Source organism: Tupaia chinensis, unplaced genomic scaffold (genome assembly GCF_000334495.1).
Source record: "Tupaia chinensis unplaced genomic scaffold, TupChi_1.0 Scaffold000199_1, whole genome shotgun sequence".
Classification (NCBI taxonomy): Eukaryota; Metazoa; Chordata; class Mammalia; order Scandentia; family Tupaiidae; genus Tupaia; species Tupaia belangeri.
Window position 1 is genome coordinate 2,183,887 of NW_006159674.1, and position 17,727 is coordinate 2,201,613.

The 17,727-nt window shown below is 36.6% G+C and overlaps 1 protein-coding gene across 1 annotated transcript in view; it reads left to right on the forward strand.

The window, feature by feature from the left end:
• Nucleotides 1-2,417: 2,417 nt before the first annotated feature.
• Nucleotides 2,418-17,727, forward strand: part of PHYHIPL (phytanoyl-CoA 2-hydroxylase interacting protein like) — a 64,029-nt gene continuing 48,719 nt past the window's right edge. The window contains exon 1 of the mRNA XM_006147060.2: nt 2,418-2,658. Coding sequence (XP_006147122.1) covers nt 2,553-2,658 — 106 coding nt within the window. The 5' untranslated portion in view covers nt 2,418-2,552. The remainder of the gene's footprint in view (nt 2,659-17,727) is intronic.

Consider the following 17,727-nt stretch of genomic DNA (forward strand, 5'->3'; position numbering starts at 1 on the left):
TTCTAATTGATATAAATAAATAATATTAAAAATATTTCTCAAAACATTATTTAGCCCCCTACCATACTATAGACTATAAGTTTGTGTTAATTTTCTATGTAAAGTCTTTTAATAATGTCCCATTTCTTTAAGATAAAATCTTTTTAGAAACTTTCAAGACAATCCAGATTAGGTTATAATACCTGCATGCACTTCCACAAGCTTTCTTATTTCCTCTTTCTTTATACCCATCATACAGGAGCCGGCAGGGGGCATGGTGGTTACACTTGTTGGATTCCAATGTGGTCAACCATATTTAGAATCCTGGACCTAGTGGCTTGAATTCTCACTTTCCTCTCTGTCCCTCTGGTGAAATTAATAATAATAATAATAACAACAAATGGAATTAATAAATATTTTTCAAAAAACCCATCATACATTTAATTTTTAAATACTTATTTTTTCTGAAAGATTTAAACTCCAAATTTCTTTCTTTTTTTATTTGGAGAGGTTTTTGCGATAGGGTGCGTGCGCTCGCCAGACAGACAGAGAGAGACAGAGAGACAGAAAGCGAGAAATCACCCCCCAGAGGGGATGGTCACGCCGCAATCCCTTCTCCTCCATTCTCCTCTCGGGATCTTGGGCACGCACGCACAAGCGCCCGGCGTGAGTTTTAAGCCACCGGGTCCAGGACACGAACCGCGGTCGACTACATGGGAGTCCAGCGACATAGCCATTATGCTAACTGCTGGTTCCCTTAAACTCCAAATTTCTAAAACCTAGCATATTGTTCCAGAAATGACAGGTGTTTAATAAATACCTGTATAAGTTATAGTTTTAATTATTTACATGTTGTGTTTCTAACGTGTAAATCAATAAATTGTTTTTCTAGTTTACATAGTTACTTTTGACATTTGTAAATCAGTAACTACTCTGAATGATGAACCCACTGTGCCTGGGGCTGACAATATCAATTTCTAGTTCTACAGAAACAGGCTTCTGAACGCAGAAAATTCACCAATAAGTACCATCTTGTCATATTGCTTGACAGGTAATAATTTATCCTCTCCTTGGGGACACCCCTACCTGAACAGAAGAATTCCTCAAACTTCAAAAAGGAGATCCATCTTCATTAATATCTAAGTTCATAATGAGGATGTTTCACTTTAAAATACCCAATTATCTTTCACACATTTTTATCAACTTGTAATTGCCAAGTTTTTTTTTTTTCACAGACTTATCCTAAGCTGGTCCTTCCGATTCATATTACTTCAATTAGCTAGAATTAGTTATGTTACAACTAAATGGATGTGACTGGAAAGGGTAACACATAGCAATCTATATCTGAATGTTACTATATTGGTTAATATTAATGTTCGAAACTGGAAAATCAATGAAAAAGAATTTAAATTTATTTCCTACAAGCATACACACTGAAAGGGGAGGGGCACTATTTCTGATTCTGAGATAGCAAGAAAATTTAAAAACTATACCAAAGAAGCAAATGGAAGAGGTCAAAAGGGTGACCTATATCCATTCTATTTTAAAAACATGTGCAAGTCCACTAAGCGCACTGCAGAATCTTAAGTGTCATGAGAAGCAATGGGCAAATACGTCCAGAGTAACTTGAGGAAGCACGGGTCAATCTTCATGTTGTATTGCAGCAAAGGTTCCTTCCATATGCAGGCAAGCAGGTGCTATTCCCTCTCCCCATTAGCGCTTAGAACAATGCCTGGCACACTGAGTGAGCACTAAATGATTTTTTGATGAATGAACGAGTGAATGAATGCCGCTGGATTGTAAAGGGAGGCAGGAAAGCAGCCGTGGGCCCTGAGGCATGTCTGCTGCCTTTTCGGCAGGCTTGTTGGCATCTTCTCACTCCCTCACCTCTCTGGCAGTGGTGAGTACCCATGCCCGCCCTTTCTTGGCAGCGGCTAAAATGCTGTCCCTGCACCCTTCCACTCCGCAGGGAAGCCGCTCGTTTCTCACGCAGACGCGGCTGCTTTCACGGCAAGGGCTGCGCCAGCAGGGTGAGGCAGCAAGTGGCCGGGACCCTGGGGGGAAGACGGCCCGCCGCCTCCAACACCCGCTGGAAAAGGTCTGGGCCCTAGTTTCTCCAGTCCTCGATAAACCAACCTGCTCGCTTCGTCTCCCCGCGCCGACGCTTCAGTCTGACTCTGTGACAAAACGACAACTCGCCATCACCAGACCAAAGGGCGAGGCGAGAGCGGACCAACGGCTATACCATCTGCTGGTTCCTAAACCTGTTTTAAAATCGTAGTTGAATGTAGGTATTTGTCAAAGACTTAGTCATGTGAACTTGAAAAGCATTTGAATTAATTTGTGTGAGTGTTCTTAATAACAACTCAGTGTAATTCCTTAAGGCCTTTTATCACATGGGCATATGACATACAAGACATATATGCACATACCAGCCTCGGCCCTCGGCGCCGCGTCCCAGGCTCCCTCCCTGTCTCTGCCACTCCCCCTCCCTTCCCCGCCCTTCCCGCCCGGCCGGCCCGCCGAGAGAGCCTGGACGCGAAGCAGGCGGGCTTGAGAAGGGGGTTGGAAAAATGGAGGTGCCGCGCCTGGATCATGCCCTCAACAGCCCCACCAGCCCCTGTGAGGAGGTCATCAAAAACCTCAGCCTGGAGGCCATTCAGCTGTGCGACCGGGACGGTAAGAGCGGCCGGGACCGAGAGGAGAGGGACCGAGCCCGCGCCGAGGCGCCACGGCCGCTCCGGCTCCGCCGACGCCGCCCGCCCGGGCGCAGGGTCTTTTGTTGTGCCCCCTGTGCAAATAAATGCAGGTGCAGGTTCTCCTCCGCCCCCCGCTGTCCCCTTACCCCAGGAACAAAAGGACCCCGGGCCAGTGCCTGGGCGCTCAGGTCGCTGAGGTTCCCGGCCGTGGCGCCCCTCGTCGCCTTCGGCCGCCGGCCCGGGCAAGGGCGCCGTTCCCGCCCGCCGCTCCTGCCCCTCCAGGCGTTTCCGATCTTTGCCGCAGTCTGGATTTCCTGGGTCTCCGGGCAGCGAGGGGAAATGCCCTTTGGATGTTTCTAGCAATCCTTCTCTAACACACACACTGTAGTCAGCATCCCCTGCACAGAAACTTACCAGTTTCTTTTTCTTTTTTAAACCTCGCCCGCAATTAAGAAATTGTTTTATCTTCTCAAATTGGCGTTAAGATAACAGGTTTATAGTGCAGGAGCAGAAAAATGGTGTATTTCAGCACCAAGGACAGACACACGCTCCGTAGTTCTGGGTTGTAATTCAGACTGGCAAAAATTTGTAAAGGAATTGGCCTAATATGTCTGTTGTGATTCTCAATATGTGACGAGTACACAGCTACTATGGTGTGTTGATGTTATATCGTTTATTGTTAAAATTGACCGTCTCCTAAAGAAAGAAACTGAACAGAGATCTGAACATTAGATAAGCTAGTACTACATGCAGAGTGGGTAGTTAGTGTCCGATTAGTTGGAGAAGCAATGCTATTTCAGTAAGGTGGAATAAAACTTAATTTCTAAAGAAGTTATCTAACTAGTTGTTGGTCGGCTAAATAACTGTAAAATTCTACATCTGACAAAAAAAATATAATTTACGTGTTGTCAAGAGGACCCTGATCACTTTTAACTATAAATGAAATTAATGTTTAACTGTTTATAAAGGGAATAATTGTGAAGCATGTTTAAGTTCAAGTTATGCAGAGATTCTAATATACCCACAGTAAGGTCATGGGATTTACTATTGTAATCCAAATAGGGAGCAGAGCTTAGTTTCCAAAGTAATTTAAATGGTAATAACTTGGTTAGGCATTGCTGTTCAGTGTGTTTTGGTCGAATGAGCACCTAATTTGTTTTTAAATAAATTAACTGTTTATTATTATTAATATCAATTTATATTTAATAATTTCAGAACCAAAATTCAAACTCTTTGAAACCAAAGCATCTTTAAATATTCTGAAATGTGTAATGTTAATAAATCCTATTGCAGAGACTGCTTATATTTCCTTTATTCTTAGATTCTTTGGTCACCATAATAAGTGCACATACTACAGCATCTAAAAAGATTCATCATTTTGGTATTCCATATATAAACTTGCATGATTAGATAATATGCCATACGAAATCATTTGGATGTTAAGTTTGTACTTTCACTAAATGACTTTTTGTAATGTTACCATTACTAATTGCAAAATTTTTATTTTCTTATGTTGGTTTCAGAGAAAACAATCAAGAAAAAGTAATTTCATTTTTTTTTTTTTACTGATTGATCAAAAACTGATTCCTGTAGTAATTGGAAATAGGCAATTCATTGTAATCTCAGTACTTAAAATTGCATCTGCCACATGTTTCAATGATACTAGTGAAAGTAAAGGTTTTTTTCATTATTATTAAGTTTACAACTTAATAATGTGGAGAGCAAAAATTAATGCTGTATTCATTGTGGTGTATTCTAGAATAATAATAGTTATTTTATTCTTATAATAGTAATTATTTCTGTTTACATGATGAATCCTATAAAATGGACACATTATGTAACATTTCACTGGGGGCATTAGAACTAAGCAGTATCTATGAAAATTACTATTTGAAGACTTCTAATTGACTTAACATAGACAAATAGAGTTACATTTTATAGAATAGCTTATTTCAGTGCATATAAAGAGCTAACTCTTCCATTAGAGGATGTGTAAAAATTGGGAAATACCTTACGTAAAGAGGTTATTAAAGGCTTAACTTTTTTGTGTGATCCTGCCTTACATATCAATTTCAAAAAAACTAATTTGGCTTCATAGGAGTAATTTAGTGGAGATAATATAATTGTTTTACGGAACAGTTTATGAAGTATTTTATTAAATTTGTCAACCAGATCTTATTTAGTATTGTTTTATATTGAGAAATTTTTAGCTAGATGCTATTTGCTCCCTTCACTTCCTTCCTTTCACTTTCTTTCACTGTCCTTCCTTTCAGGTCTCATTACATTTTTGTAAATATTACCCGTTATATAGAAAGACAAGGTTGTGACAGGAGCTATTTGTGTGCTTAAGTATATAACAAAAGCTATAGTTTCATAATTTCATGATCACAGATAGATATTTAGCTTGTTTTCTCTTTTCTCTAGTTAACTCTATTGTTAATTTGGTAGTTAAAAACGAGAGAACCATTAATTCCTTAGAAGTGGAACAAAGTAGACTGAAGAAAGTATAATATGATTGTTTCCTTTTATCCTTATATTTATGATGTTTTAAATGTTGTATTTTACAAATTTTAGCAACCACAAGCTATAGCTGCTGGTGAACATAAATGTGTATCTCTGTTTCCTTGTCTCTTTTTGGTCTCTTGTCTATTTTCCTATAAATTGGCAATAATTTGCAGTGTTCTTTTTTCCCATAATTTCTCAAAATGTCTGAGGAATATGGGTTAGAATCCAAATAGCCTTATAATTGGATTTTTAATTATGTAAAAGGGTACACACACACACACACACACATTATCTCTGGAAAATTTTTCTGGAGCATGTATGTTTGGTTGCTAGTATACAGTCCCTGCATGATGTTACTCATAGTTCAAAATGAGGATTCTGGATAGACTTCTAGTAGGAAAACTTTGAAGATGTGTGCTCTATATCTGGTGGTTTCTATTAACCTCCACGGCAAGTAAAAAGGTATTCCTATTCTTCCATCTCTCCTGAGCTGAAGTATGCTCAAATTGTGTGTGTGGTATACTTTCATTATAACTTATCCAAAAAATAAAACATGGAAGAAGATGCTCTCTCCTCATTTAAAAGCATCAGTCATATAGAGAACCCATTTTCAGTTTATTTCTTCATATAGATGCTTCAGATCCTCACTGACCCATTATAAAACAAAAAAGACCCCATCCAAAATACAGAATTCTCCATTACTTCTGCTTATCTTCATTTTTAACAATTATACATGTATGTGTATATACATATATACACATTTCTTGCTGAAAAGAATGATTTATCTGTATGTTACCTTACACGTATTCAAGCTCCTTGTATTCTTGTTATAGAAGGGAAGAAAATACAAAATTAATTTGTTTTAAACTACTTAAGTCCCCCCTCAGACTTCTTAACATTAACAATTTTTATTTCTATGATTAGAGCATTTTATGATTACTTAGGCACAGTTTATGGAGCTTATGATGCTAGGCAGCAAGGGAACATATTTTAAAGAAATTACAATAGAAGCTAACAGATTACCCTGTCTTTGTCTCTAACAATTGTCCTGTGGAGAAAAACCAAAAGGGAGAATCTTTTCTACAAATGAAAAAAAAAAAAAAAAAAAGGTTTCTTTGAATGTGAACTTTGTCATATATATTTAAATTATAAATAATTTGGAACTTCCTTATATATGCTTATTAATGTATAGATTAAATTTTAGCTTTGGGAACATAAAGTAACACAGAAATCCTTAGTATCACAATGCTATATTAGATAACCCTTAATGACTTTCTGAGCAAATGTCTGGAAGGAGTATCCGTAACTATTAATTGTCTTTGTTACAAGAATACAAGGTAGTTATTAATCAGTTACTCTGATATGTATTATAATTAGTGATACACTATTTTAAATCAAACTGACCTCTGTTAGGATGACTCTTGATAGATGGGTTAACCTTAGGCAAATTACTTAATGTTTTTTTAGCCTCAAATGTTCTCATGGAATATAGGTATATTAATGCCAATCCTGTAGGATTGTTGAAATAATTAAATAAAGTATAGCTTACACAGCATTTATCACAATTTTTGATATAAAATAGAAAATAATTATTATTGTTGGCCTAGCCTGGTGGTACAGTCCACAGCAAACTGAAATGCAGTACTGAAAACCACACAGTTCATTATGGATTTGGATCCATGGCCTAGTGGATCTGAAACATGCTGCGCATGTGTATGTGCAGCCAATTCTCACAAACTGGTGTGGCTGGGAAAAAGGGATAGTGGCATGATGAGACCTGCTCAAGGGTGCCCTCCTGCCTTTTATGCATGCCTCCTCTTTCATGAATAAAAAGTAAATTTTAGAAAGCTATTATGAATGGATTTTTATTCTCTGCATACCTTCTTGAGTTAAACTACTACTTTCTTGTCAATGTTTGGATCTTTTTCATAATTTCAGTTGAGTATTTAGGTAGGAAATCACTTCAACCTCATGAGTAATTAATGAAAACTGTAAATTCTGAGAACAAGAAATTTAGAAATCATGGTTATATTACTCTTATCACTCGGTTCTGTTTTACCATGTCATCAGTCATATCTTTATCAGCTTCAATCCAAAAAGCTGTTTTCTGTTTCTAGTTCAAATCTGCTGTCCTTTTTCACATACCTTGTGACCTTGATACCTGCTTCGGGTAGGTATTTGCATCAGAGTCCTTCTCTATTCTTGCTTCACAATGTTTTTCTTTCTGATTTTTTTCCCCTAAGGATTGATCTGTACTAAAGACATGAGACCTCTAGATTCATTTCTTTGATTCTGATTGACTGGAGAAATGCTGTAAATTTTCGTTAGTCAGTATGAAACAAAATTAAAATAAAATAAAAACTAAAAGAAACAAAAAGCTTGAAAACTATCAGACTGTGATAAACCAATTCATATTCTTGGTAGGGTTTCTAATTCATTCCCAGGAAGTCCAGAGAGTTATTAGAGTAAAAGTCACATCAAAGGATATGTGACCAGACTCCCTCCAGTGGTAGAATGACTGATGTGTCCTAAGTAGTAACACTGGCAACTTGCTTTGTTGCCTGGGTAGGCGGGTCAGAAATTCACTCTGTAGAACACTAGACAACTTCCAAGTCACTTGGTTTTATCTCCGCTTAAATTTCCTCCTCATTTAGGCCCAACCTTGCTTTTTCTCTAACTTATGTGAGTATACTTTACTAATTACTTTTATGTTTTATCCTGGCTTAAGTAATAGCAGTTACTTTACTTATTGCAGCAAGCATAATCTTTCCAGTTTGTGGTTTTCCTTCTCAGAATTTAAATTCTGCCTTATAGAAGATGACTCTTTTTTGGGTTTATTCTCATTCCTGTAAAATTTCTCTATAAGAATTTTTTCATCTGTTATTTAAATTCTGTTTTAGCTGCTTTAAGACACATGCCTCATTCTTGAACTATTTAAAAGAGTTACTGTCTTTAGATAGTAGTTCAGCTATTTTCTGAAGGAAATTATTTTATGTACATGTATCTTAGAAATAAAATCAATGTTTTTGAAAAACATTTAGTAGAAATGTATAGAAGAGTAGGAGAGTATGGACAGGAAAAGCAGGTAGAAAACTTCAGTATTTGTTCTGTATTTGTATAGTAAGTGGCAATGGGATAAAATAAATTCAAAAATAATTGTAAAGAATTTGTGGTTGATTGACTTTTTAGGCAAAGTGGAAAGTGATCAGGAGTAACCTTAGTATTTTAAATCTGGGAATAACTGACAGGGTAAAAAGGGAAAATATAGTATGGGTTGTTGGGAAAATTATGACACAGTTTTGCACAAAAATGCATAGAAAAGTATGTCATGACTTTCTTAATGATCTAATATTTAGACATCATGGTGATACTAATTTTTTTACATCTCAAATTTTAGATCTCAGTGAACATCCAATTATGCCCCATACCCTTTTCTAGGGGTCCTGCTCTCGCTCATAAATGTTTATATTATCAGACAATATTACATACTGCTTTGCCATCATTATTTCTGTGTATCCCTTATAAGAGAATCCATTTACATTCTTTTTAGGTGATTTTCTTCATAACTTCTCAAAAGCTACTCACAGTCTGATGGTAATACTTTGAGAATCATTACTTTGTAATAACTTGAAGACTTTAGAGAGTACTATGAAATTGAGATTCTGAATTCATCTGTTCAAAGATCATGTTGAAATCTTAGGACATGTTTTAGAAGGGTTCATATAAACCAAAAAGGACATTTAAGTTTTGTTAAAATGTCTAAAATCTAACATTGAGACCCCTTAAAAACTAAAATAACTGTTTAGCAGTTCTTCATGTGTTCTGGTGAAAAGAGTTCTAGAATGGAGACAAGGATTGCTCATAGAAGTATGTATTCCATTACAGAGATTAGAATTTAAGCGAAAAGGAGAAGGTTAGGATTTCACTTCAATTTTAGAATAATCTGTATTGAACTTTGAATCATACGACTTGGAGGAAAGAAGTGATCTCTTGGGAAAGGCCAACTTTGAACTAAAAGAAGAAATAAATTCACCATCTAGGTTTGATAAAAAATGCAAATAAGAGCTTTATATTTTGAAGTTGCTCAGTAGATATGAGTTGAGCAGACTATCACGGTTGGAATTGTAGTTAGTTTTGCTTGTATTAGGACCATTTGGGTCAGGTTTGTAGTTCATTTAAAAGGGTCTGCTCTGGGGACAAGCAGATGGTTTAATGGTTATGTCGATAGACTTTCACATAGTTGGTCTCAGTTCAAATCCTGGACATGGTGGCTAAAAACTCACACCGAGTGCATGTGCCAGGCATGCCCAAAATTCCAAGAGGAGAATAAAGGAGAAGGGATTGCTGCATAGCCATCTGCCCTGGAGGGTGATTTCTTGCTTTCTGTCTCTCCAGGGACTGTACGTACTCTATAGCAAAAAATCTCTCTTAAAAAAAAAAAAAGAAAAGAAAAGAAAAAGGGGGTACTCTGTAGGTATTTTGCAAATATACTATTTATTGTAGAGGTTGTGGTAACTAATATAAGTAAATCTTTTTATGTTCTATAGCCTGTGAGAGTGCTGCTATCAAATAATAGTAAGAAAGTCTTAAGGCTTCCCTAGACATATGTCATTAAAGATGAGGCACAAAAGATTTTTAATATACTTTGATTTTCTTGAAAAAGTAGTGTTTCATCTTTTTAAGCATGAATGTTGGAGTATTTCTAAGTCTTTAAAAATTTAAAAGCACGGGACCAGCAGTTAGTGTAATGGCTATGTCACTGGACTCCCATGTAGTTGACTGCGGTTCGAGTCCCGGACCCAGTGGCTTAAACTCACGCAGGGCGCGTGTGCGTGCATGCCCAAGATCCCAAGAGGGGAATGGAGGAGAAGGGTTTGCGGCGTGGCCATCCCCTCTGGGGGGTGATTTCTCGCTTTCTATCTCTCTGTCTCTCTATGTCTTTCTGGTGAGCGCACACGCCCTATAGCAAAAACCTCTCCAAAAAAAAAAAATTTTAAAGCTGATGATAAATGCCAACAATAATTTTTGAGAATATACTGTGATGGGTTTCTTTTATTTTTCATGCTAGAGCATGTGTGCATGTATGAGAGGGAGAGAGAGGGAGAGAGAGAGAAGAGACTGAGAGAGAGAGAGAGAGATGAGCACCTTTTATAAGAACTGGCCATGCTGCAATCCCCTTCCTCCATTCCTCCAGCCTTTCACATCTTGGGCACCGTAAAGAATTTCAGGTTGATTGGGCCAGAGATTTAAACTGTTATTGCCATGTGGGATCTAGCTTCTTTTGAGCAGTGCATTACACTGCACCATGGAGCCAGCTTCTGATAGGTTATTTTTTTATTTTTGGAGACGTTTTCGCTATAGGGCGCATGCGCTCACCTGACAGACAGAGAGAGACATAGAGACAGAAAGAGAGAAATCAACCCCCAGGGGGGATGGCCCATGCCGCAATCCCTTCTCCTCCATTCTCCTCTCGAGATCTTGGGCACACACGCACACGCACCCTGCGTGAGTTTTAAACCACCGGGTCTGGGACGCGAACCGCGGTTGACTACGTGAGAGTCCAGCGTCATAGCCATTACGCTAGCTGCTGGTCCCCTGATAGGTTATTAAAAATTGCATTTTATAGTTTTAGCTGTGATGTAGAATAGGGGTCAGCAATTTATGATCTTTGGGATGAATCCACAAGCTTACTGCCTGTTTTTGTAAGTAAAATGTTATTGAAACATAGCTATACTTTATTCGTTTACATATTATCTTTGATTATTTTCTTGCTACAACAGCAGAGTTGAGTAGCTATGACATACAACATAGCCCACAAACTATTAGGTCACTTGGAAAGTCATGATGTATTTTTATATGCAAAAATGCATCATGACTTTGCCTACAACCCAATAAAATAATGTCTGACCCTTTATAGAAAAATTTTGCTAACATCTAATGTGAAAAATCAAGGACATAAGATAATCTCTCTTGACAGGAATAAAAATATTCACATGAGAGTTCTGAAAAAAAATTAGACTCCTTTTTCTTTATATATTACCTGGCTTTTGAGATTATGCAAGTCAGGCAGAAAACTGAATGTTGTACCAGGCAATAAATTAGCTCTGTGTAGACTCATTCAAAGGCAGGTGATCCTCTGTGCCATTGTACTTAATAGGTAGGCAGTGAGTGAGAAAAACAAACCTGAATTTTAACTTGAAATCTAGCCTATACGTAAATAAGTTTAGAAAAAAATGCTATTCGCAAATATTTCTAGGTACACTTGTACTTCTATAATAGCTGTATTTTAAAGTGTCATAGGTGATGATTTTACCTTTGAGAATCATATGTAGTTGCACTGATTTTATACACACACACACACACACACACACACACTTTTATATATTGAGTGGTCAGAAAAGTCATGATGTATTTCTGCATAGAAAAACAAAAAAAAAAATGTCATGACTTTACTGACGATCCAATAGATAGCATATTCTTCTTCCTAACCAAACTTTAATGAAAAAAAGAGTTAAGATCTTATTCATTTTTCTGTCTTTCGTAATCTAATCTCAATCTAGCTGTGAAAAAAGATTCTCCCCCTCACTTAAAAAAAATGTTGTCACTACATGATACTTAGTAAAAGTATTTTTAAAATGAGTGACCAGAAAAATTAATTAAAAAGATGAAAATGTTGGTTTTTATATTGGAAATTTTGAAAAACTTTTTTTCTTTTTAGATTTTTACCAGAGAACTTGCACATTCTCTGGGGAAAGACAGAGAGAGAAGAAAAGTGAGAAATCACCCCTGTAAGGGGAGATGAGCCATTCTGCAATCTCTTCTACTCCATTCTCCCCTTGAGATTTTGGGCTCAACACACACACACACACACACACACACACGCCAAGCATGCTTTTCAAGCTGCTGAGTTTGGGACTCAAACCATGCAGTTGACTCTGTGGGATCCAGCACCTTAGCTGTCATGCCACCTGCTAGCATGTGAATCTTTTTTAAAAAATTGTTTAATTTTATTTATCATTATTATTTTTAATATGCTACAGAACACACACATATCAAAGAGAGAGCGCGAGAGAGAGAAAGTGAGAAAGCAAGCTACCAGATTCGGAACTCGAACTGTGGTCAACATGTGGGAGTCCAGTGCCTTAACCACCATCCCATCTGCTGGCCCCAACATTTGAATCTTAATGAGAGTTGACTTTCATAGTTATTTTCATTTTGAGTGACTTTTCCTAAGAACTTTCAGTGTATTTATTTCATTTTGAACATAGTTGGCAGATGGTCAATATTAGCTGAATAATCAACTGGTACTAATTTCAATACATCCATGTTAAACTTGTTTGCTACTTTTTCTTTTTAACTTGGGATCTATTTCTAGTCCTGTGGGTAATTATTTTTTTAAACTGTACTGGAAAACATATAACGATACCAAAGTTTGAATCATTTCTTCACAAATATAATTAGAGAAGTACAAAAAACTCATAGTACACCCTTAATTGATTGAATTTGTTGTAATGAGAGGAAGGGCCAAACAGATCCATCAGAACCATGCCTTCTTTGTGTTTGAAAAATTTTACTTGAATACGTACTTGAGCTGACACATGAAACAGAACCTCTTCTTTCTATACATTGTGCCACTTTGTGCAGAGATAACAGGTAAAGTTTTATTTTGATGTTTACCAAAAGTCACATAATATAGCACAATTTAATGTACACTATTTGTACAACAGTTGTTAAAATAGTTTTAAAATAATTGGGATCAGCAGATGGCATGTAACGGTTATGTTGTTGGACTCCCATGTAGTTGGCTGCAGTTTGAATCCCAGACCTGGTGGCTTAAAACTCATGTCAGGCACGTGTGTGTGTGTGTGCCCAAAATCCCAAGATGAGAATGGAGGAGAAGAAATTGTGGTGTGGCCATCCCTCCTGGGAGGGTGATTTCTTGCTTTCTGTCTCTCTGTCTCTCTCCATCTCTCTGGCAAGCACACATGCCCTATAGCAAAAATCTCTCTCTTAAAAACAAAACAAAACAAAACAGAAAAACTGGTTTTAAAATAATTAAAAAGGGGGGCCAACAGTTGGCATAATGGCTATGTCGCTGGACTCCCATGTAATCTACTGCGGTTTGAGTCCTGGACCCAGTGGCTTAAACTCACACCGGGCACGTGTGCATGCATGCTCAATATCCCAAGAAGAGAATGGAGAAGGGATTGCAGTGTGGCCATCTCCACTGGGGGTTGATTTCTCGTTTTCTGTCTCTCTGTCTCTGTCTTTCTGGCAAGCATATGCGCCCTATGGCAAAAAACCTCCCCCCACCAAAAAAAGAAAAAAATGTAATTGAAAAGGAAGTAAATGGTAATGTTTGCTTAATCCCTTAATCATTTCTGTGTTAAAAAATTAAATGGTCATTGGCTTTCAAAAATGATCTCTTATATAAAGGGTTTGTTAAAATTCTGAGTTTCTGATAGATTAGATCTGGATGGAGTCCAAGAATTCTCATTTCTAGTAAATTTCCAGGTAATGTTGATGTTAGTGATACACAGTCCACACTTGGAGAAGCAATGATCTAAGATGCATAACCGAAGAAGTTCTCATGCAGGAAAGATACAGATTTGATTTTAAGAAATAATATTCTGGCATCTATTTGGTGAATGAAATGGAATATTGACCTTTGGGAGTTTAACTATTCAGATGACAATTACAGATTGTTATCCATATTGTTAAGACAAGGAGGATAAAAATTGGTGGTGGAATTGAACATTTTTAATGCAAAAATTTGTAGAATTTGTGATCAAACTGGAAGTGTAAAATATGAAAAAGGAGTTGTTGAGATTAGGAGACTGGATACATTTTGACTGCCAGCAAATAGGAATTGTTGGTTGGAAGGAATGTGAAGGGAAGTAAGTTTGATAACAAGTTATTAAAGTTATTTCTGGACAAGTAATGACTTGAAATATCCATGGGGTATCTAAAGATGGAAATGTTCAGAAGACTGTTAGAAATATCCATCTGTATCTCATAGGGAGATTATTTGAGGATAAAATGAAAGTTTGGTAGTCCTTTCCAAAATGTTTTTCATTTACCCTTATTTCTCCTTTATCAAGTGTTCCTCATCCTCTAGTCAGTCTTTGAGACCAATGTCAGATTGTTTGTATTAGAGTGAGTCATTTAGAGTGCTAGTCTCTTGCGGAAAGGGATTTGGGAGGGTAGATGTCTTTTTAAGGTGGCATCAGAAAGGATCACTTAACAATTACTTTTAATTATTACATTTGGTGGTATTTGGTTATTTGGGGTAGTAAACATGGATGACATAAAATTGACCTAAGCTCTGTACCCGATAGATTTATCCCCCTTATTTACTTTGGAAACAGAACTGAGTATGAGTCTGTGCTTACTATGGAAATGCACTGAATTAATTTTTTTTCATTTTTTAGCAACATAATCTGCAGTGCATAAAATAAACCAAGTGTTGGAACTCATATTAGCAGAAAAGTAATTACATGGAAGTTTAAAAATAACCAAAAATTTTAAGAAAATAAATTTTTAGAACTTTCATACTAAATATATATTTCTGGGATTTTCTTTTGACCTTGAACCTACTAATTTACTAGGGTATTTGTTGAGTACTAGCCTAAGTAAAACATAGTCTGTTTTATATTCAGCTTTTAATTTTTTCATATTCTTTGTGTTTAAGTTTAGAGAAATCTTCCATTTTAATAAACACAGTTTTTTTTATTCTTTTTTTCTTTTTTGAGAGGTTTTCGCTATAGGGTGCGTGCACTCGCCAGACAGGCAGAGAGAGACATAGAGACAGAAAGCAAGAAATCACCCCCCCAGGGGGGATGGTCACGCCACAATCCCTTCTCCTCCATTCTCCTCTCGGGATCTTGGGCACGCACGCACACGTGGCCGGCGTGAGTTTTAAGCCACCGGGTCTGGGACGTGAACCATGGTCGACTACATGGGAGTCCAGCGACATAGCCATTATGCTAACTGCTGGTTCCCAATAAACACAATTTTTGTGTAACATTTCCAACCTGTGCTAAGGCTGGGTGTTTGAGCATATTTTTATAAATTTTTCTTCTGATGCAATTTAGTATATCCAATATTAATTTCTTTGGTACTTGATAGATTGATATAGCTTTTTTGGTTATTATTTTTAGTGATTAAAAAAAATGAAAGCGTAATAACTAAAAATAAATGGATGGTTCTGGAATTTGCAATTTCTGCTACTTGCTTTGTTAAAAGTTTTATTCATTTAAATTCTAATGATGAAACTTACAGTAATTTAAGCCTGAAATAATAATCAATGTTCCAATACAATCTAGCCAGTTTTGGCTTTTATTTTATATCATGTATTATACAAGTGTATAAATATATCTCTCTAAGAGTTTTGCAAATATTTCTGAGGGCTTTATATGGATCAACCATTCAACTTCTTCTTGACTGTTTTCATAATAGTTTAAAGGTTTTTACATTTTCTTTGTCTATGTAGTATTAATGCTTTTGACTATATTTTCTGACTTACAAGGACCCCCTAGTTTCATTATAAATAGTAATATTTTGATGAAAATCTTAAATATATTTGCCTGAATACACAAGTAATGCTATTTAGTAGAGAGAATTTGTGTGTGTTTACTTATTTTTATTGCACATTTAATTGCAGATGTTCCATACGTTAAGAAAATCTGAAATACAAAACCAGAACTGTAATTACAAAATACATTAAGCAGGAAGTATTTTCCCTCCTACTTTAGTGTTCTTTATAAGTGCGATAGTGTTCTTCAGAAAAACTCAATGAGCAAAATGTCAGTGAAAAATTATATCTACTAGAATATTTTAAGCAATGGTTTCTTAATTTATTCCTGATTTTTTTCTAGAGGAAGTATTTTGCTTTATGTCCCAGTAGACCTATAACAAATTGAAAATAGTGTAAGTTGAAAATATATTTAATACCATGATGAACCCATTGTAAAGCTGAAAACTTGAAAGTAGAATGAACCATTAGGTCTGGGACCATCTGTATAGTAGACATTGGAAATTCAAAGGTTTAGCATTTTAGCTTAATCTGTTTATATATCATGTCAAAAGTAGCTAAAATATTTTTGCTATAGGGCGTGTGTGCTTGCTGGAGAGACAGAGACAGAAAGCGAGAAATCACCCCACGGAGGGGGGGAATGGCCATGCTGCAATCCCTTGTCCTCTCTTCTCTCAGGATCTTGGGCACACACACACACACACACACACACACACATACACACATACACACACACACAACACGCACGCACACATACATGCATGGCATGAGTTTTAAGCTACCAGGTCTGAGACTCTAACCACAGTCAACTACGTGGGAGTCCAGCAACGTAACCATGATACCATCTACTGGTCTAGACAATTAAATTTTAGTAGCACTTTAAAAGGTTGAATTTGGGTCATTATCCTGCATGCTTGCAAAGCTTCTCCCCGAGTTTTTTTTTTTTTTTTTAGCTCTTTGTTTATTTGTTTTCTATAGAGGTTTATATGGTTTATAACTGTACTGATGAGTCACTGATGAGTCATTTTCAGCATTTTGTTGTATATAGCTACAAAGTGAAAAAATTTTAAGAATGAAATTTTATTGTATTCATTCTATTTGTATACAGTGTGTCTTGGAATTCACTCTGGGCATGGGTGCATGCATGCCCAAGATCCTGGGAGGAGAATGGAAGAGAAGGAATAGCACTACGGCCATTCCCCCTAGGGGTTATTTCTCTCTCTCTCTCTCTCTCTCTCTGGCGAGCTCATACACCCTAAGGCAAAACTTCTTTAAAAAAATAGATGTTCAACAAGTAGCTAAAATAATACCATAAATTAGAAGCATTTTGCTATCTATTACTCCCTGTGATAGTCTCATTTCAAAAATATGTTCTTGTTATCCTCCCAAAATCTCCAGGAGCATTCTCTCCATAAAATCATAAGATAAATTCCTTGAATTATTTTTCTTCAGTCTTTTGATCTGATTTATCTTGTATAACTTTATAACTGAATAACTGAGGATCTCCTTGATGATCCGCATGTCACCAGTCTCTCTTTTCTTTAGTCACATCTTATTCTTGGTTTGAAAATAATCTTTTGACAGTAGGTTTTCAGTATCTCTCTTCCCTACTAAGGCATCTTTTTTAAAAAAAGAATTATTTTATGTAATTTTATTTACTGATATTATTATTTTTAAATTTACTCTAGGGCATGTGCACTCACCAGAGAGAGAAAGTGAGACAGCAAGCCTCCAGGTCTGGGAATTGAACTGCAATCACCATGTGGGAGTCCAGGACCTTAACCACCCCACCTGGTGGTCCAAGAAATGTTAATTCAAATACAACATGAGCATTTGTGAGTTTTTATGAACTTTATTAACAAACCTTCTTCTTTTAGTGTCATTTTGTTTTGTCTTCTGTTACCCTGTTGTTCACAAGTTTCACCTGGCTAATTGTTCAGCTGCCCTCTTTTCCCCTGTATTTCATTTATTTTGTTCCAAATTTTGCTAAATTCAAAGTGAACTGCTTTA